Source organism: Eulemur rufifrons, chromosome 3 (genome assembly GCF_041146395.1).
Source record: "Eulemur rufifrons isolate Redbay chromosome 3, OSU_ERuf_1, whole genome shotgun sequence".
Classification (NCBI taxonomy): domain Eukaryota; kingdom Metazoa; phylum Chordata; class Mammalia; order Primates; family Lemuridae; genus Eulemur; species Eulemur rufifrons.
In genome coordinates this window covers 9,317,647-9,338,686 of record NC_090985.1, presented here as the reverse complement: position 1 = coordinate 9,338,686, position 21,040 = coordinate 9,317,647, and the positions used below count along the sequence as shown (strand labels likewise).

Below are 21,040 nucleotides of genomic sequence, written 5' to 3'. Positions count from 1 at the left end.
GGAACGCAGACGGGAGGGCAGGGGCTGGGCGGCAGCAGCGCACAGGAAGCAGCAGCCGCGCGTGGAAGATGGCCAGGCAACAGGGCGGGAGGAGCCCGGGCCTGCTCACACTCGCACCAGGACTGCGCGGCCGGGAACCACCTCTCCTCGCTGCCTGGGCTGTGTTCACCACAGTCTGCGTGATGCCCGGAGCGCAGAGCTCAGGCGGCAGCGGTCACCTGTGTTACTCCCAACACTGGAGCAGGCGTGGACAGAGCCAGGGGCAGGCGGGGACATCCCTCCCAGGCTGTGCCTCGGGCTGTGGTGGAGGGAAGAGGAGCTTTCTGCTCCCGGGCCTTCTACCCGAACCACGTACACGGAAGATGGTCACGTGACCTTACCAGTGCTGTAACGGCCCCACCTGAGCATGTGAAGCATTTCTTCCCGCTGCAAAAGCCCCGTGTGGATTTTGCAGGCCTGCACCCTGTGAGCACCAATGCAGACAAGGGCCACCCTGTGGTCACCGCGGAGGCTTAGGGCGCCGAGGGGTCTCTGGTTATAGCGAGACCTTCTCACACCCTGGACCACACCGCGGGTGTCACCGCCTCAGCCTGCCCGCTGTCTGAGGAGTCCCATAGGTGAGGCCGCAAAACACCGAACACACTGGGTTTTACCTGCGGGCGTATTTGTGAGTTTACAGTTCATACCTGCCAGGAAGGTGCGACGAGGGCAGGTGAACCAGGGGTGGTGTAACTGACCAGGGCAAACCACTCCTCGAGGTGTGCTGACCACGGAGGCCACTTACTGAGGCATCGCACCCATCTTAGGGGCGCTTGGGTGATCCACGCGGATGAATTACATTTTCAACTCGAATTCACCCCACCGGGGCTTTCAGGAAAGAACGGCTCTCAGGAGGGCAGGGGGCCGGGATCAGGATTCCACAGCCAGTCCGCGTCAAGGCTGCTGCGAAGATTACTTGAGGAGGGGCACGCAGTCCTCACATCGGGGTGGGCCCCCTCTTCCCAGCGCACAGTGGGGCTAATGCCAACCGGCGGCTCTGAGCCCGGCTGCTGGTGCAGAAACCCAAGTCTGCCCACACCTGCGTCCCAAAGGTCCCAAAGACTCGTAGTGCACAAGGCAGGCAAGGAATTTTCTCCACTCTTTTTATTAAGTTAGAAAACTGATAAAAGCCACACACCTTTCGGGGGAAGCACCATGGCTAGGTCCGCTGTGCTGTGAGAGAAGTGTGCTTTACGGCGAGGAGGAAATCCCGCGGGCAAGGGCCCTCCCCGCAGGCCGCAGCTTCCTGCACCAGCCTCAGGGCTCCTGAGGTCCCCAGCAGAGCCATCCCCGGGGCCAGAGCCAAGTGTCTTTAGGCAGCTGAGATGGATCCCACAAGCGAAGGAGGCCGGCCTTTGGGGGCTCTGCAGGATCCGAGGAGCCCTGGGATGCACCTTGTGCTCTTAGCCATGCGTGGCCTGCGCCCCAGGGCTGGAGCATGTGGATGGGCAAACCCTGCCCAGAGCTGCCGCTCCCCAAAGCAGCCCACGGGACCAGTGCTGGTGTGGAGGTGTGAGCACACTCAGGGCTGAGTAAACAGCTGGTTTGTAATGCAGCCCCAAATCTTTTATCAACAGTGTAGCCCAGTCTGGAGCCCTAATCCCGAGCCAGCCAAGCAGCACGTGCACATGGCAGGCGGCTAGGAAGCCACAGGTTTGGGCACCCAGCCCAGCCCCTCCCCAAGGCCCCGAGAGCCTCCCTCACCCTCAAATGGTAGCCTGGGGTGAGCGAGGGATGTTAGGGTGGCCGCTGGCAGGAGCTGACCTCCCCACAACCCAGATACTGGGGATCGATGAGGGACTCCAGCAGCTTGGGAAGTGACAGCAAAGAACAAATGTTTGGCAGTTCCCTTGGGACCATTGTTAGTTTTGAGCTCAGGAGCAAAGAGGGGACAGATCCGTGTCACCAGCAGGAAGGCCAAGAAGGCAGAGGATGGCGAGTGCTGGCTGGGGCTCATCACTGTCCTCTGCGTAGAGATGGCTGCAGCCCTGAGGGACCTGCAGGGGTGCCCTGAGGTCCCTGTGTGGTCCCCATCTTGGAGGGTAGGGCCACAGTCTGAGGGCAGGTGTGGTCTCCTGGGCAGAGGCCCCAGTGCTGTTGACAGGGGCGGGCCTATTAGGAGACAGGTCCTCACTGCCTCTGGGGTGGGCTCTGAGGAGGACAGGTGGGGGGCGGCCCCCCAGGTACCCCGGGGACCTTGAGCCTGCCACATGACCCCAGCTTCCCCCGAGAGCGGGCGCCCAGCTGCACCATCTTGGTCTAGGGCTGGGACTTGGGGCTTTGGGGAGGGGCCCACAAGAGATCTCCTCTATGACCTTGGGGGTCTGGGTGCTATTTGCTAATAAGGCCTTGTGGATGTCACTGTGGTCACCCGGTGGTGTTTTTGCCCCTTATAACATCTGTCCTGGGTTTTCTTCTTGGCAACTTTCTGCTCTCAGTCCCAGGGAACCTGCTTCCCTCTGTCTGGAATGCCACCGAGGGCATGACATCAAAGGCTGGCAGGGCAGCCCTGCAGCGCTAGGCTGTGTGGGCCGTGCTGGTGCCGCTCCCACTCCCAGGACCCTCCGGCCCCTGCCGGCCCGGCCCCAGTCCAGGATGTGCTGACACGGGTGACCTCAAGGCTCTGCAGCTGAGTCCGTCTCTCTGAGACCAAAGGGCAGTCCCGGTGGCAGCCCGTGCCCCTCTGGAAGGGCCTCTCCCTCTGCAAACCACTGCAAAGCTATAGAGGCCTCCGGGGGCACACAAGACGCTTCCCTTCTCGTCTGAAGCTCGGAACGGCCGAGGCTGCTGCTCCCAGAGCAGGCAGAGCCGCTGCAGCCCCTCAGATGCTGGCCCAGGGCTGGCTGAGCTCTCGCCGTGGCAGACGGGCCTGACGGTGAGAGCCGCAGCCGTGGGGAGGGGACAAACACGCAGAGTCTGTGGGGGGCGGGGAGAGAGAGAGAGAAAAATGAATCAGTGGCCACATTGTTCTGCCCTAATCTGGAACAAAATGAGACTCCAGAGCCACAGGGAAGGGCTGGAACCCAGCCCTGCCACTGTCAGCCTGGGGCCGGCCGCGGTAGGGCCGTGCAGTCCCGAGCAATTCAGGAGCCCCCGGCCTGGTTTTCCCAAGGGTGACGGCTGATCTTGGGTGTCAGTGTGACTGGATTAAGGGATACCCAGGTAACTGGGACGGCGTTATTTATTCTCAGGGCTTCGGGAGGCACTAAGCCCATCCCTCTTCTGCTGCAGGGGAAACCCAGGGGGTTTGGCTTTGGTTAGACTGGCCGGGCTGCCCTGGGCTCGTGACTGTGAGGGTGGTTCCCGAGTCAGGGGACTGCGTGGGCACCGTCCAATGGGCTGGGGGTCCGGCTGGAACAAGAAGGCAGAGGGAGGGTGAATTTGGATTTCTCTCTTCCAGACCTGGGACACCTTCTTTTCCTGCCCTTGGATATCAGAACTCCAGGTTCTCTGGCCTTTGGACTCTGGCACGGGCACCAGGGGACCCCAGGCACTTGGGCTTTCGGCCTTGGACTGCGCCATGCTGCTGACCTCCCTGGGTCTCCAGCCTGCAGCCTGCAGATGGCCTTTTGTGGGACTTTTCAGCTTCCGTGGTGACAGTATTAGGGGTTTCATAGGTTGCATTGTGAGGTTGTATTTAACCTCCTGTGCATTTGTGTTAGCTTTATAGTTAAGACTACAAACATAAGGGCTTTTATCTAGTTGCACATTTGCATATGTTTAAGTAACATAATAATGAAAAAATGTAGCCAGCACTGGGGATCTGTGGGCCGCTTCCTGGAGCGGGGTGCAGCCCTCCCTCCCTCAGGCTGCCAGCCCTCCCAGGTTGTCACCAAGCTCCCGGGGGCAAGGGCTGCGCTGGTGAAGGCCCCTCAAGTTTCCCCGAGCCCCTCACAGCAAGAAGCTGAGCCCCAAGGCCCTGTACATTCTGAGGTGCTCTAAGCTGCCCAACCCACACCTCTGGGGCCTGGCTGCCCGCACCAGGGTCACCAGGGGGATGGTCCCTGCCCCAGCACACCACACACTGACACGTGGCCCCTTAGGGGACCTTAAACTCAACCTCAAAGCTGCCGGTGCTGGGGTGAAGGGCCGTGCCCCCCACTCTGTCCCGCGTCTCGGAGAGGAATAGAGATGACACCTACAGGCAGAGGAGCTGGCCAGCTGCAGGGCCAGCTCCTGTGTCCGCCCCCAGCAGACCACACAGCTGCCCACAGGCTGGTCCCAAGGCCATCCCAGTCTGGGTTCCCCTAATTTTTGGCAGTTGCTTCTCTGAGGCCTGGTTTCCTCATCTGTGAAATGGGCTGATCGTGGGGAGAGAAGGGTTGGGGGCTGTGCCTTAAAGAGCTTGGGAAAGAAAAACAGAAAAGGAGAGAACGTTCACATTGAGCTCACCCTTAGTGGGGAACCAGGGGGTTGGGCGTCAGCACTCAGCTCCAGGGGCCTCCCTGCCTCTGCTGGCTGCTGTGCCCTGGGGTCGTGGATCCCACCACAACCCTGGAGCAAAGGTGCTCCCTGGAGGTGCTGCTGGCATTTAGATTCCAACACAGCAACTTTCCCCCTGCCGGGCAGCCACTCTGGGCCGGGCCGGTGCTCCGAGACGGGGTGCAGACAGGATGCCAGTGGCTGGCTCCCCACGGACGCCTGCAGGCATGGGGCATGCCCCGGGCTCAAGTCCCACTCCAGCCCCTACTAGCCATTCATCTGATGCCAACTTCCTCTCCTCTCAGAGCCTCAGACGCTGCCTCTGTAATAGCAGCACTACGGCAAGTAGCTCTGGGAGGACATGAGAGAATGACAACAGAGGATCCAAGGCAGATGCTCGCACCTACCATGAGTTCAAATGGATGGCTGGGACAGGGAATGAGAGCTTGGGAACAGACAGCGGCTGTCATCTGGAGAGGCTGGCGGCTCCCGAGCTTAAGTCAGTTTTGCAGACGGATGCAGAGGGCCCTCCGGGCACAGGGACAGCTGGCCCGGTCAGTGATGCGGGGGGACCAGCGAGAGCTGATTTCTCACCGGCACACTCGGCCCTGAGTTCCTGGGTCAGGGGGGCAAACTTAAAGGTGCACGGCGGGTACAGAAGCCACCTCTGGCCCAGGCACTGCTAGGCAACAATGTAGACGGCCAATGCACTGGCCGAGGACTGGGGCCGGGGTGTCCCCACGTCGCCGCCAGGCTCAGTGGAGAGTGTGTGGTCACTGGGGGTGCCACTGCGGTGTGGGAGGTGGCAGGCACGCTACATCTCAGCCTTCCCTGACCCCGATCCTTGCCGAGGGGCTTGGCCGGCTCCTCCTGAGCCCTGCCTGGTTCGGGCGGCAGGCAGCCTCCAGTCTGGGGGTGGTGGGAGCTGCCTGGGGCCAGCGGCACAGGGCCCTGCTCCCCACCTGGCCTGGGGTGGGAGGGGCCTCCATTCCCCACAGGTGACACTCTGGCTTCCTAAGTAACCCGGAGAGTAGCAACAGGGAATTAATGAGGAAAAACCAATATCCTCTTGGAAGCTCACTCCTCAGGGCACCAAGAAATGTGGCAGGTCAGATTTTTCTTCCAAAGGGGAAGTGAGAAGATTAAAAAAAAAAAAAAAAAAAAACCAGAAAAGCCTTAAAAGAGAACAAGCCCACGTTCCTATTTGGGCGGCCCTTCACAAGCCCAAACACCCCGTATTTATGGATTTGATGCCCGTGCTTGGGCCCTCCTCGCCTGCTGGCATAGCCCTTTAAGGGCCTCGAAGGCTTGGAGGGATGTGATTTAGTGGCTGAAACATCAGCTTCCTTTCAGAAGCAGTCCCAGCTAAGAATGCCTGCTTTCAGCATTCATGTCAGCAGCTGCCGGTTCATAGAGGAAATTAATTTTTCTGCTCAGGTTCCCGTGACCTGAACTGCAGGGGGCTGAGCCTGCACACAGGGACCGGTGCTGGCCCCTTCGTGCTGCTGGGGCGCAGAGGCAGGTGGGGGCACGGGAGGGGCCTGGGCTCTGCGGCTGTCGGTGCCACCACGGGCGCCTCTTGTGCTGGAGGCAGAGCAGCACCTCGGGGTCCCCTGCCCCTATCCCAGCTCAGAGCCCCCAGGGTCCCAGGCTGCCTGCCCCCATCCCAGAGCTGGGACAAGGGACAAGGGCTAGCAGCACACATCCTGGCCCTTCCCTGAGAGTCAAGCACCAAACCCTACTCTGGTGACCCACCACCCACGCCAAACCCACCACCCATGCCAGTCCCTCCCGAGCGCCAAGAGGGCTGTGAGCACACAGCTGCCCCCAGCAGAGACAGGACCCGACCCGCGGCAGCGGCACCAGCAGCCGCCTCGCCCCTGGGCTCTCCATCTGGCTGCACGCTGGGATGTCCTGGGACCTGTGACCACTACTGAGGCCAGGGCCCCACCTCACGGGCTCTGGCTTAATAGCTCTGGGGTGTGGCCTGCGCTTTGGCATTTGTGTAGTGAAGAATTTGGCCTTGCCCAGAGGTCTGGCCTTGGCCCGCAGCTCCTGGGAGGTGATCTATGTCTTTGTTTGGGGCAGGGTGGTGGCCCCATCTGAGAACCATGTGATTTGGGTGGGGGTTTGGGTCATGCTGTATCCGTCCACCTGGAGACAGAGTAACCACGTGAACAGTCAGTCAGCTCATCCGTCATCCACATCCACACGGTGCAGCCCCAGTAAAAACTGCAAACACCAAAGCCTGCGTGAGCGTCCTGGTCAGCAACACTCTGTAGCCCTTCCCTGTAATAAACTGTAACAGCGAGCACGCAGCCTTCAGTGAGTGGTGTGAGTCCTTCCAGCAGACTGTTGAACCTGGAGGTGTTGTGGGAGGCCCCTGTCTCCTAGTTGGTGTCAGAAGTGACAGCAGACTTGTGTGGGGATCGCGCCCTCAGACTTTTCAGGTTGGCCTGAGTGCCACATGGCACTGTCAACAGATCCCTGTCAAAGGTCCTGATGTGTAACCATATTTGGGAACCACAGTGCGGCTGGTCTAGCTGGAGTTTTTGTCCCCGTTTTGCAGAGCGGTTGTATGATTTGCTCAAGATCAACTGCAAGTAAGAGGCAAAGCCAGGAGCTGACCCCCAAGCACACTAGCCACCTGCTGCCCACCCAGCCGCCGCTGGAAGACCCTCGCACAGAGTGGAAGCAGGCTGCGGTGCCTTCCCTCCGCCCCCCATGGGCCCAGGGCAGCCCAGGCTGCCGGGACTCACCTGGCTGGGCCCTGCAGGTGCTCTTCACGCAGGCAGGTGCTTCCAGGTGCTGACGAAGGCCGTGGGGATGAGCGAGTAGGGCACTGTGGTGATGCAGCTCCACGTGTCCGAAGTGGGGTCATAGCAGTCCAGGGTCTTACACCTCTGGGTCCCAAAGTAGCCCCCGACCACGTAGAGTTTATTGCCAGAAGCCAGGGCGTGGCAGGACATGCGTTTGGCGGTCATGTCCCCGATGCGCGTCCACTGGTTGGTCTCGCAGTCGAAGCGGTAGGCCGAGGCAGCCGTGAATTCCGTGTCTCCTCCCATGATGAAGATCTGGCTGCCCAGGACGGCGGCGGCCGTGTATCGCCAAGGCTGGGGACACTCGGCCTTGATCGTCCACCGGTTCTCCAAGGGGTCGTAGCACTGGACTTTGGACACCATGTCCCTGTGGATGCTGGTCCCTCCGAAAACAAAGAGCTTCAGCTTGGCACTCACCACTGCGGCATTGCTGACACCATCCCTCAACGGGGCCACCATCGTCCACTTGTTGGCCCCGGGGTCGTACTTCTCCACTTGCTTCAGGGAGACGGAAGGTGAGGCCGGGAAGACACCCGCCAGGGACGTGTGTCCCCCCACCACATAAAGGCAGTTTTCCAGCTCGGCTGAGCCATGGCCAAAGCGGGCGATCAGCATGGGCGCCGCCTTGGACCACTCCTCGTGCACGGTGTCGTACACCCACACGTCCTTGGAGACCCCGTTCTCGGAGCCCCTGCCCCCCGTCACGTAGACCTTGCAGCCGATTGCCGAGGCGCTGAACTCCTTCCGGGGGCTGGGCAGGTCTGCCTTGGGGATGATCTCTTTGGCCTTGTGGTCCACCTGGTAGATCTTGTCGCACATGAAGGTCTGGCCCCCCAGGATGAGCAGCGTGTGGCCCGCCTTGCGCGGCCGGGCGCAGGGGCTGGTAACCACCCCGTCGTTCTGCAGGATCCTGGTCTTGCAGCGCAGGGCCTCGTCTACGATGAGCTTGGTGCGCTCGTCCGCCATGAGGAGGGCCTCGCCAGAGACGGCCTCCTGCAGGCAGTCGGACGGCAGCAGGGCCAGCCGCACACTGCGCAGGAGCTCGGGCAGGTGGGCCTTCCGCCGCTCGAGGTCGTGCTTCACCCACTGGAGGATGGCCTCGAAGACCACCCGCTCGTCCTCAGTCTCCAGCTCGTCGCTCGAGATGAGGTCCAGCAGCGTGTCCTTGGACAGGCTGTTGAAGTCCTCGCTCTGCCGCACCGTCTCGAAGTGCACCAGGCACATGCGCCAGGAGAACTCGTACAGCCGGCGGCACTGGTGGGCGTCCGAGAGCAGCATCATGCCCAGGCAGTTGGAGGGGAAGAGGTTCTTCTCCAGGAACTCGGCAGCGGCGTCCCGCACGTCGTGGAACTGCAGCATGTCGCCGGCCTCCAGCAGCGACTCGGCATTCTCCTCGGTGATGGCGATGCGCGAGGAGTAGGCGAAGTCCAGCAGCAGCTCCAGCACCTCGGGGTGCAGGTTGTCCTGGAAGTTGACCGTATCGTCCCGGCTCTCCCGCAGGCCGTGGCTGAACATGGCCTCGAAGTAGCGGCTGGAGGCGGCCAGCACAGCACGGTGGCAGGGGAAGGCTCGGTCGCCGGCCCAGAGCGTGACGTCCGTGAACATGCAGTGCTTGCGCAGCGTGTTGAGGTGGGCCAGCACGCAGTCTGGGTGCGAGGCCTTGTGGAAGAGGGTGACGTTCATGGACCCCGTGCTGCTCCGTGACTTGCGGGTCTCGTGGACGCTGACCGACATGGTGCGCAGGCCTGCGGGAGAACGAGCCCACAGGTGAGAGGGGCCCCCTGCCGTCTGCCCTCTTGCAGGTCACCCTCCAAGCCCGGCCCCAGATGCCCCGCCCTCCCCCCACCCTCCTGCTCAGCTCTGCCAAACCAAGCCCCTCTCCCTCCACCATGTCTCCAGGGACAACGAGGGTGAGAGTGGCTGAGTCTCACCCTGCCCCGCAGAAACTGGTTTGTCCCCATCAGCATGGACCAGCTCTGGGACAAACGTCTTTGGCCTGAAGACGAACCACCCCCTGGACAAGCTCGGGCTGGGGCTGCCTCCCGTGGTTATGAGAACATGCAAACGGTGTCCCCGACGCGGGTAAGCAGGCCCCAGGGCAGTGCTGAGTAACGGGTACCCTCACTGGCATTCTACACGCAGGACGGCCCTCTGTGGAAGCTTCTCCTGTGAGCCCCATTTCATAGCTGGGGAAGCCACAGCTCAGAGAGGCAAAAGAGCTACCCAAAGAGCTGGTGCCGGGATTCCCAGGTGTGAAGCCCAATCTCTGCCCTCCACTGGCCCAAGGTGACTCTGCCTCCTGCAGGGTTTGCTGTGGGCACCTAAGCAGAGCCTCACACACACCCCTGCTCCCAGCAGGCTCTGTGCTGAGCTGGACTCCCAGCAGCACTGGCCAGAAGCGCCCCCCTGCCCTTGGAAAGATCCCCAAGAGCTGCTGTCATGGCCTAAGTGCTAAACGTAGACACATTTTCTGAATCCAGAGGTCTTCCGAGGCCTCTTCGCCCAGCTAGGACGAGTGACGGTTTGGAGGCGAGGCTGCCAGTGACTCACGCTTCACACCAAGGCAAAGACCTGGACCACAGCAGGACACGCTGAACACTAAAGCACCCAGACTTGCCTCAACCCACGCAGCGGAGCCCTAGGAGCCCACAGAGCACCCTGGTCCCTGCAGGCGGCTCCAGGATCCTGGGCACGACAGCGCCTCACCTGCCTTCCCCGTCTGCCCTGTTCTGCCAGGCTGGGGGCGTGGCACTCGGAGCAACAGTCCGTGCAGACAGACAGACAGACACAGGCTCACCACCTGCAGGCACTGTCACTACAGTCCAGCTGACAGCACAAGCCAACAGTTCCACGCTGTGGAAAGGGTGGCCAAAAAGCGAGCTGCCTTCCGGCATCCCGACCCCTACAACCTATGCTGCCTTCTTCCTGCTGGTAATGAAGCAAACAAACAAAACCAAACATTTTCTTTTCTCTTTGAATTTTCAAAAGTATATGCCCTCGCTGCCTCCCACTCCAAGTCAATTTTCTACTTAAGTAATAATCTGGTAAGGGAAGGAAGTGATTTCATGCCTCGGTGAAATGGTGAATGAGTGGCCAACTGCACTGCTCTCCCAAGCTCACTCCTCCCCTGGCACTGAACCAGAGAAGCCACAGAGGGCCGTGATCAGAGCTGCCCGGGCAAGGCCCTGCTCCTGGGCTGGGGCAGGGAGGGCAGAGGGGACCTGGCCTTGCTGCTTGGGACCCAGGCTCCAGGCGGCAGGACCTGCCCGAGACACCACTGTGAGCACCCGCAGACTGCGGGCCCCTGGGCTCTGAGGCCCTAAGGTCAGCACCTGGAGGTCGGGTGAGAGCGCAGGACCCAGGTCCGGGCTGTGCCCGGTGGTCCTGGCTGCCACCGGGACCTGGGATGCCCTGGGATGCCTCCCTACTCCCTGAACCTTACTTTTCTCTTCTTGTAAAGTGAAGTCCCCATCCTGCTCAGGCCTCCACGACTCATTCACTCGTTGGCAACTACTTCCCGAGAGTGCTCTCTGAACCGGCCCCGGGTCCTGGCGTCACGGAGTCGGACAGGCCAGGCTCACCTGGTCTGCGGGAGGCTTTGCCGACAGCTCAGCCCTTGACCGACTGGAATTGCCCAATCTGAATTCCAGATCCTGCAACATGTTTCCCCAACCCTTGCTGTGATTGCTAAATCCTCACTCCCACTTCTGCCGCCTTAGGTCATTGGACACTTTCCCAAATGTGGCTCCGTCGCATCCTCCCTACCCCCGACCCCTGCTGTGTCTGGACATTTTAAGGGGTATTCGCTGCCTCTGATCTGCAGACCATGCTGGGGGTGGGGGCCGGGAGAGTTGGAGGACCAGGAAGGACTCCAATCCAGGGCTCAGGGGCTCCCGGGCCCAAGCCCCCTCCCCAGGGTCCGGTTCAAGGGCCCTGACACTGAGAGTCAGCCTTAGTTCCATTATCAACACATCTGGGTTTCCAAGGGCCTAAGCACTTCATTGTTCCTGCCCCTTGCCCCACTCTGGCCAGCGAGGCAGGCTGGTTCTGAGCGAGGGCTGAATGCCACCTTGACTGTTTGGGCTTGGACACCCTGTGTATGGAGCCAAACCCCCCTGGGACTCTTTTCACAGACAGCCCAAGTCACAACCCCAGCTCTTTGCCTTAGTGACTATGGCCCTGGCACCTGGACACAGCCAGAGCCTGCTCCAGGGGAGTGAGCTGTCACAGGTCCAGCCTCCCTGCACTTCAAGCCTGGCAGGCGAAGGCCCTGGGGTTTTCTGGCCTGGGCAATGGCCTTGCATGGCACACTTTGTCCCTCAGGGTCCCCCTCATGGTCCCAGGTCCACACTCCTGGGCAGCCAGCCCAGAAGGCTGCAGGGTCAGGGCTGGACCCCAGCCCCACTCTAGGGAGCCTTGTTAGCAGGGCTGCCTGTGAGGGGAGAGACTCCCCCTGGAGGGGGTTACGGACAGGGCAAAGCAACATTCAAAGGAGGGAGAAAGCACCAGAAAGCAGGGTGCGTCCAAACAGAGCAGCCACAACTGCCTTGAGGCGGTGGCAAAGCAGTTGCCTCTCCGAGGCCAGCGCGGAGTGGACAGCCCAAGACCCCGAGCTGAGTGGTGTCTCCCTGTGGCAGGAGTGGGGAGCACTGGAGCAGGCTCAAAAGCAGCCCCGTCCAGCCTCTCGGAAGCCTCCGTGTGCCCTGGCTCCCGCCTTGGGGGCCGCAGTCCGCCCGCCGCTCAAGCCCACACATCCCAGCCTGTTCTGATTACCTAAGTGTCACCCTGGGCTGTGATGGATTTAAGACACATCAAATCGTGACTGCACGACACGGCGATGCCACAGACCAGCAATTTATCATCCTGCCGAGGGGGCTCGATCCCCACCTGCAGGGAAGCAGCCCAGATGCAGCCAGTAGTAACAATGTGTACACTGGGAAAGTTAGCTAATGTAGGAGGCAACAAAGTAGCCAAGGGGTAAGACCTTCAGAAAAAACCTCGCCAGGCTCACAGAAGATTCCTGACTGAAAGCTACGGGCCCATTCTGAGAGGACAAAGAGGCCGTCACAGCTGCCATTCTGGTGCGACTCTTGGCAAGGCCTGACTCTGCTAACTGTCCCCTTTCCTCCACCAGCTGAGTTAGGGGACCTCAGCAGGAGGGTGTCAGCTCTTCCCTGGACGCCAGGGAGCGAGAGAAGCACAGGCCTCAGCCCGGGGCTGTCCTGCTGTCCCACGGTCCCCAGCAGTGAATGGCTCGGGTCACCTCAGGGGCTCAGGGCTGTGGCCCCACCCAATACAACCCCGTGGTACAAATCAGAAGCCGCTCCCCACTTCCCCTGTACACCAGTCTCTCAGCTAGCAGGACGGGGCCTTTGGAAAATCAGAAAAGCCAAGGCTTCCAATGGCAGGCGTGGCTCTGGGCCCACACACCAGGTGCAGAGAGGACAATGCAGCCAGATTTCAGGCCCCCGAGGCCTGCACCATGGTGCACAGCCACCCTGCAAGAGCCAGCACCAGTAGTGACGCAAAGGCCCGTCCTGCCTGCCGCTGAGGTGGCCTTGGGCGTGCTGGAGGCAGGACTGCGACAGCAATGATTTCACGGAAACAAGGAACCGCAGGGCCCCACTAGGCCCCTTGGCCAGGCCCTGGGCCCCACCACAGTCCGTTTCAATCATTCCCATTTTACTGATAAGGAACAACTACCCACCCCTGTCCCCTCTCCGGAGGGCTGGCAGCACACCCAGCTGCCCGGCCTGGAGGTCCTCTGCCCGCCTGGGTCTCAGAGGCTGTGTCACCATCAACTGCACACGAGGGCAGTGCCAGGGAGAGGGGGCCCTGGAAACCGAAGGTGGCTTATCATGACGCTTCCTGTGAAATAAATTCTAGGAATAGAGAACCAGCCCAGGGGCCAGTGTCCCACCCTGGGAGAAGGGTCCGTCGGCCCCGGCACTCGTTCTCCCCCATCCTGCCTGCCTGCGGTTTCATGCACAGGGGAAAGGCCCATGAGGGCGGGTGCATGTGACTGCTGGCCATTTTGTTTCCCTTCACTCATTAGCCATGTTTCCTGAACGATCCCTCGCCCCACGTGCCAGGGACAGGAGATCGGGTGGACAAGACAGGAAAGGCTCCTGCCCTGATGAGGCTGGCACTCTACCCTGGGGGTGTGCGGGGCACGGAGCATCCGTGAGTAAGCAAATGAGAGAACGGGACCTGTCACTTCCCATGCCTGTGAACAGAATCAAACAGCTGCGGGCTACAGAAGGACAAGAACGTGGGCTCCTTTAAGCCGGGGTGAAGACGAGATGCATGAGATGACACTTCAGAGATGAACTGAAGCCAGGACGTGACAATGGGGGAAAGGAGAGTTCCCACAGAGGCAGAGGAACAGGCCTGGCAGGAGCGAGGTTGGGCCTCCAGAGAAGGGGAGGGCTGTGGAGACAGACAGGCGAGATCTCCTGGGGCCACTGGGGCGGACACACCTCCTATTGAGACACAGGGACCTCCTAAGTCCCTCCCCTGGAATCCAAGCAGGTTCTGGGTCTACCACTGTGACTGACCAATAGAACGTAGCCAAAGCAACACTGTGTCCGTTCTGGGCCCAGGCAGAGATGTGCAGCCTCCACTTTCTGTCTCTCGTGTCACTCACTCAATGGGAAACCAGCCACATCAGAAGCCAGACGAGCCCAAGACCACCATGCTGCAAGGAAGCTCAAGAATGCCTGTCGGGGGAGAGAGCTGCTGGGCCATTCCCAGCTGTTCCGGCTTCTCAGCCTAGGAGCCGGACACGAGAGGGAGGAACTCATCTTGGACATCCCAGCCCAGCAGACAGGAGGTGGAGAACAGGGGACCCCAAACATCTGACCCCAGGGACTGCAATGAGCACAGGTCACTCAATCGAAAAACCCAGACAAGTCCTCATTAAGCACCTGCTGGACATCAGGCTGCACTGAGAGCTAAAAAAATAAATAAATAAAAATGAAGATGGTGTGGTCTTACCTCTCGAGCTGTACAACAGACATGCATAGCACGGACGCTCCGTACAAGCAGGACGGCCGAGAGGGCCGGGTGAGGGGTGGGGGCGAGGCGGTGGGTCTACAGAGCTGCTCCCCTGGGTGCTCTGCTCGTGCGCTGAGACGACTAGGACAAGGCAGGCCAGAGTCCCAGGAACAGGGACCCCGAAGAGAGCTCAGCCGAAATCGTGTGACCTTGGGAAAGTTAATTCACCCCTCTGGGTCTATTCTCCTCAACAATAAAGTGATGATGAGAACAGCAGCTTCTCTGACTGCTGGGAAAGTTACCCCAGAGGATCAGTGAAGAGCACTGAGAACCGCACCGGCCTAGCACTTCCTCGGCCGGCCGCTCTGCCACTGTTGCTACTGACACGCTGTCATCAAATAGGGAACAGAGCGGACATTCCCCATCTACTCCACCCCCAGCCTCCACTGTGAATAAGGGGCTTTGCCTGTGTATTCACGTTCAGGTTGTTCCATTTTGTAATCAGTACGTATTTATTTTTATGACAGAGAAAAATATTAAAGGTTTGGGCCTGCTGGAGCTGGGTGACCCCTGGAGGGGGAAGTGTGATGATAAAGGACTTAAAACGCAATCAAATACCGCAGCTGTGCAGGGCTGTGACCTGCGGCAACCACTCCCAGGCGGGATTTCCAGGTGGCCAAATCCCTCCCTGCCCCAGTGACGAGGGAAACAAGCCGCGCGGGAAGCTCGCTGGGTGCAGGGGTATCCATCCTTTTGGTTTTCAAACAGAAAACAAACTAAGCACCCTATTAAGCAGAAAAATCTAATTCTGAATTGAAAGTAAAACGAGAATGACCACTGTAACTGAATCAGAGCCACAGATCATTCTCGATACAAGTGAATCATCGGACAATGGGTCCTCTCTCTAGATGTTTCTGCCTTTCAATGGCACTTTCTTAAAAAAAAAAAAAACTTTATTCAAAATATTATATGTATCGTATTTTTTTTATTTAAAATGCATCTGATCAGATTTGTTTGTATTTTTTACTGTGTATTTATTTATTTTAGTTTTGTTACAGCTTCTTACGTGAACAGATTTCAACCTGCAATGAAGCCACAAGAACCGTGTGACCTCGCCTTCTGGTCTCAGGAGGCCGGTCTGTTGGGTGGTACTTAGCACCCCACCCCCCGCCCCCCGCCCCCGCAGGAATGGGCTGGCCACAGGGGCAGTTCTAGAATGGAGCGAGGCTCAGGGAAGGGGGGAAATGTCTGCTTCATACACTGCTTGGTAATTATTGGGTTTCCTCTTTAGCCAGTCCCATAAACAGCTCCCCATGAAGGGGGTAGGACAGCAGGCCAGTGTCCACCGCTGAGCTCACCCCAAAAGGACAAAATCACAGCCCTTCCACAGCCTCTGGCAGAGCACACACTGAGACAACCTGGTTTCCACCTGCTGTTCCAAGGTCAAGATCAACAGCGCCAACATACCCTCTCAAACTTGTGTCTCCCCCGCACCCAGACACACACACACACACAGTGTCTCTTGTAGTCACAAGACGACCCTGCACACGGGCCACCCAACTACCTGCAGCCGAAGCCTGGAAAGTGACGGGAGGTCCGAACAGACCCAGAGGGCCCGCCAATGTTTCAGCGCCCCCTCCTCATGCTCCAGCCTTTTTACTTAATGCACCCAAATGTTGAGCACATTTGAGGGAGGGCAGCCACTTTGGCTTCCCTAATTGACAGCTGAGTCCGAGGCTGTCAGCAGCCTCTGGCCGTGAGGGAGCAGGCCTATCATTACAGGTTGATAGATGCTATTGAGATTGACGCCTTGGCCGGGCGAGGTGGCTCACGCCTGTAATCCCAGCACTTTGGGAGGCCACGGTGGGAGGATCACTTCAGGCCAGGAGTTTGAGACCAGCCTGGGCAACATAGTGAGCCCTTGTATCTAAATAAAAAAAAATGAGAGAGATGGACGCCTTCTCTGGCGTGGAAGCAGCGCTCCAGAGCAAGGGCTCAGCGGGGCTCCGCGCTGGGCCCCACCAGGGCAGCAGCTCTGCCTTCCCGGGCAGCACTACAGGCGGTGAGGGGTCAAAGCCTGTGAAAGTCTGTTGAAGGATGAAGCAATCCTTGTTGCGAAAAATCAGTAGGGAGTCCTGGTCGGGAAGGGAGCCAGATCAAATGCGTGACCGTCACGTACCTAAGACCGTGTTGGCCATTTTACATGTAAGATTTAATCCTCACAGCCAAGCCGGACAGTTATGACTTTCCGTTTTCATCAGGACCGTTCCGCTGCAGCAACAAACAGCTCCCAAGTCTTGGTGGCTTTACAGGACAAAGACTGATTCCTTGCTCGTACTACGTGCATCGTGGTTCAGGTGGTGACAGGGGTGAGCGTTCCTCTCATCACTCTCGCTCCCAGGAACCCCCCTGAAAGTGCCACCATGTCACCAGTCACTATGCCACAGGGAGAGGGGAGAGAGCTCTGGGAAGGGCACCTGGAAGGACAGACACCACTCTGCTCACATCTCACTGACCCACGAGACAGCCGGCAAGTGCGACCTTACCGTGGCCTGCGCTATTTCTGTGATCTACAGATAAGAAGACAAGCTCAGAGGTTAATGATAATGACAACACCGCCACCACTAATAAATTACAGCCAGGAGTATTAACTATGTGCTGGGCACTGTTCTACGTGTTGCATGTGTTAACTCACCTAATCCCCACCACAGCCTTGGGTATAATCATCGTCGTCATCTTATGGTTCAGGAGACTGGGCAGGGAGATGCCAGGAACCTGCCCAAAGCCACGTGGGGAGTGGAGGCAGCGCCCTGGGCCGGCTACACTGTGCGAGCCCAATGTCAGCAGGCGGGGGAAGGGGCGGCTTTTGAATCCGGGCTGTCTCCCTCTTTCCCTGCACCGAGGGGCACAGGGGAGAGGACTGTGGAGCCTCAGCCTGGCGCCCACCAGCAGGTCCCAGCACCAGGACATCATCCTCTCCGTCCACCCCTTGAATTAGCCCTTCTCGACCAGCTTCTGTGCAATGGGGACAGTGAGGTCTTGAAGAGGACTAAGTCCCCAGGCCCCGTGACATCTACTGTAAGTAAGGAATTATCTTCTCCCCTGTTTGGCAGTGGTCCTAGTGGGGTGCATGCAGCCTGTGTTCGGACGAAGAACCCCAGTTGAGAAAGTTCACCTTAGAGAAAAGATCTAACGCTCTCCCAGGACTTGTCCAGCTACTCAAAGACAGCATATGAATTTGGACAGCTCCTCACCAACATTTATTTCTTTAAGGAGAGGCCATCTTGCTCTGGGAGAAGCAAGCCTGCTGAGCCCTCCCGCAGACACTGTCCCGCCACACATCCAGCCCACAGCAGGTGCAGGGGCCGCCGCCAGTGATGGGCAGTGCCCCACTTTCTGCCCAGTACCGTGACTTCTCAGAGAGTGGGAGCTCCGCAGACCCAGGGAGACAGGCCACGAGGCCCACCCAGGAGCTCCATCATATTGGCTTTTACTGAAAAGACAACACAACAGGGACAAGCAAGACAGATGACATGCAAACCCCCTAGAAGCACAGCCCCCAACACAGGCACTCTCAGGGGGTGGGCATGGTGGGGATTGCGGATTACTTCTGCTAAGGGGGCAAAAACTAGTTCTTGGGGAACAAAAAACTTTTATTCTTTTAATGTCTAAAGCACAGATATGTATCTGTGCTATTAAAATGTAATGGGGGGGCGTGCAATATGGGGAAAAAAGGTCTAGGAAGGCTTGGGGGTGGGGAGGTGCTAACAAGAAAAGATTGAGAAACAGTGTAGACAGAACCATTTCTACACTGGCTTATTGTTTTCAGGCTTATCCAAAAATAAACATTTTTAAATTGTTGCAATTACAGAATATTGTTTTACAGTTTTTACCTTAACCTTTCACATAGTTGCCACTTTCCCATCCTTCCTTCACGACTGAACAAAGGCTGATTGAGGGTCTCCATGTGTGACCCACAGTCTTCCCCGCCCGCATGAAACTTCATCTAGCATCTCTATAGTTGTCAATCGTCAATTTCAATGTCTGTGAAACATAAAATCACCATGATTTATTTACTAATCCATCCACCCATAGTTTTTTGAATTTTATCCAGAGAACAAATAATGTCTTTGTTTCTATTAAATTGCTTTATTCTCTTGAGATAAATTCCTTGGAAAAGAATATATAGTTTTTTTGAGACAGGGTCTTGCTCTGTTGCCTGGGCTAGAGTGCACTGGCATCATCAGAGCTCACTACAGCCTCAAACTCCTGGGCTCAAGCGATCCTCCTGCCTCAGCCTCCTGAGTAGCTGGGACTACAGGCACACACCACCACACCTGGCTAAGTTTTCCATTTTTTGTAGAGATGGGATCCTGCTCTTGCTCAGGCTGGTCTTGAACTCCTGACCTCAAGTGATCCTTCTAACTCGGCCTCCCAGAATGCTAGGATTACAGGCGTGAGCCACCGCACCCGGCTGAATGATAGATTTGATGCCATATTGTCCTAAAGTTCTATCTCCCAGGTAGGCCACCCACCAAGCCATGCTTAAACCACTCTGCAACAAAGAGGCATCCTTCAGCTAAGAGAGGGGTGGCACAGCACCTCCAAATCCACCAGGGAGATGGAAGGTGCCGCCTGGCTTCTCCCTGCCACATCCTGCTCCGCCTCAGCGTGGAGGACCGCCCGCACTGCCTCTGGCCCCAGAGCTGGGACTCAGCTGCAAGCTCCAGCCGTTGCTCCAGCAGGGCCAGTGACATGGACACCACCGCCATAACCACAGAGGGGACAAAGGGCACCCAGGTTCACCCATCTGGTGAAGTAACTTGTTCCTTCACTTACCCAGAGCGAGCAGAGAGAGAAACAAAGAGGGGCAGAGCGCTCGGCTCCCTTCAAAGCAAACGTCGCTTCCCAACCAGTGCTCCTCCCCCTGCAGCAGGGAGGCTGGCCCTGTCTGGGGGTCTGGAGGGAGGCTGTCTCTCCTCCTGTCTGGTCCCACAGATGGAGCCATTAAAAGCACTGTGGCCTAGATATCACTTTCAACGAGCCACCTGGAGTGACAGTCTTGGAGGAAAATGAACATGTAGAAATAGAACAAAAAAAAGCAAGAGCAAAGCCCCGGCCGTTTGCTGGTAGTGGGTTTCTCTCTCCCTGTTCCCCAGCTTTGTTCCCTCCAGGCTATCATCGTCTGGTGTTGAATTGGAATGAGGATGTCCCTCAGTTCCTAAAGCCCAAGACACAGCCCCTCTCTCCCCACTGAGACCAGAGCAAGGGAGGGGCGGTGTAGTCGGTACAATCTCTTTGGACAACAATTGGGCAACATCTTACAAATGGCAAACGCATATGCCCTCTGCCTCAGCATTCCCACTCCCAGGAATTCGCCCTCAGTCACACCTGCACCCAGGCAAGGGCATCCACCGCGGCTGGGCTGCAGGAGCAAAAGGCCGCAAATAACCTCAGTGTTCATGACTAAGAGGCCAGTTAGGTAAACTCTGACACGGTCACACAGCAGAGTACTGTACAGTTGTATACCAAAATTAAGCACTGGCCTTATGTGCTAAAATGAGAAGAACTGCGTATAAGGTGGTGTTATGTTAAACACCAGACCACTTATTCACACACACACACATTATACACACACACTCACTGGTATCTGCACCAACTCTCTGGCAGGGCTGTGTGGGCAACTGGTTGATAATAGCTACTGAGGGTGGGAGAGCAGGAAGATGCAGTTTTCACTGCACACCCCCTGGACCTGTTTAACTTGTGTCCAAGGCAACATCACCTTTCAGACACCTTGCTCTACGCGGCCCTCACGCAGGAGCTTTATGTGCATCCTTTTACTCAGTCCTTACAACATCTCTTCGAGGTCTCATCGCCCTGATTGCACAGAGGGGCGAACTCAGGCTCTGAGAAGATGAGTGACGTGCACACATCCTCAGTTTGGCTGCGGGCAAGATGCAGATCTGCCTCACTTCAAAGTCCCTGCTTAAATGGCAAAATGTGGGCCATTATGAAGAAGATCCATGCTCCTGGCCACCACCTCCTGTGTGCCTGAACAGAACGCCACTGCAAATGGAACACGCACCCACACTTGCCTTCCCGGGACTCAGGAGAGGAGGCAGCGCGTGGAGATGTCAGGCTGAGCACCGCCAGGAAGGGCACAGGAGGCAGAGGGCCGGGGGACACACCCAGGGCTGTCCCCCGGCACCTGCCTTCCTTCCCACATGAGAACGGTGACACCCATCTGGGACCACCCGCGTGCCAACACTCCCACCTCTGTGGTGTGAGACGAGTCCCTGGTACTCACATGCTCAGTGCCTCAGTTTCTTTATTTGTAAAAGGGGTGTGAAAATAATTGCACTAACCCTACAGGATAACTGAGGGACTAAAGGGGGAAAATGGGTATATAGAGCCAGACACGGGGGCCCCACACTCTGCTCCCATTTTGGGGGGACTTTGGGTAGTACAGCTACAGCTAGTCTCCAACTGTGTGGTCTCAGGATCCCTTTACAATATAAAAATGAATAAAGTTAAAATAACCATAACAAGCCCATTATATGTCACCCTGATTTGATCATTAAACAGTGTATATAGGCATCAAAATATAACATGAACCCTAAAATACGTTCAATTATTATACACCAATAAAAAAATTTTAAGAATTTTTACTAAAAAATCAATTAAAAAAATGTTTTGATTGAGAATAGCAGCTGGAGTCTCATATCCGCTTCTGCATTCAATCCGTTGAGATGTACTGTTCTGAT

The 21,040-nt window shown here is 57.8% G+C and overlaps 1 protein-coding gene across 2 annotated transcripts in view; it reads right to left on the bottom strand.

Annotated features, from left to right (window-relative positions):
- Nucleotides 1-1,516: 1,516 nt before the first annotated feature.
- The window catches only part of KLHL25 (kelch like family member 25), a 31,042-nt gene continuing 11,518 nt past the window's right edge, over nucleotides 1,517-21,040 (bottom strand). Inside the window, exons 1-3 of one of the 2 annotated variants that reach the window (XM_069465756.1) lie at nucleotides 10,723-10,825; nucleotides 7,221-9,025; nucleotides 1,517-2,955 (exon numbers count right to left, since the gene is read on the bottom strand). In XM_069465756.1, the coding sequence (XP_069321857.1) occupies nucleotides 7,245-9,014 (1,770 nt within the window). In that variant the 5' untranslated portion in view covers nucleotides 9,015-9,025; nucleotides 10,723-10,825 and the 3' untranslated portion in view covers nucleotides 1,517-2,955; nucleotides 7,221-7,244. Of the gene's footprint in view, nucleotides 2,956-7,220; nucleotides 9,026-10,722; nucleotides 10,826-21,040 lie in introns of those variants that run through there. The other variant, XM_069465757.1, reaches the window with a different exon arrangement.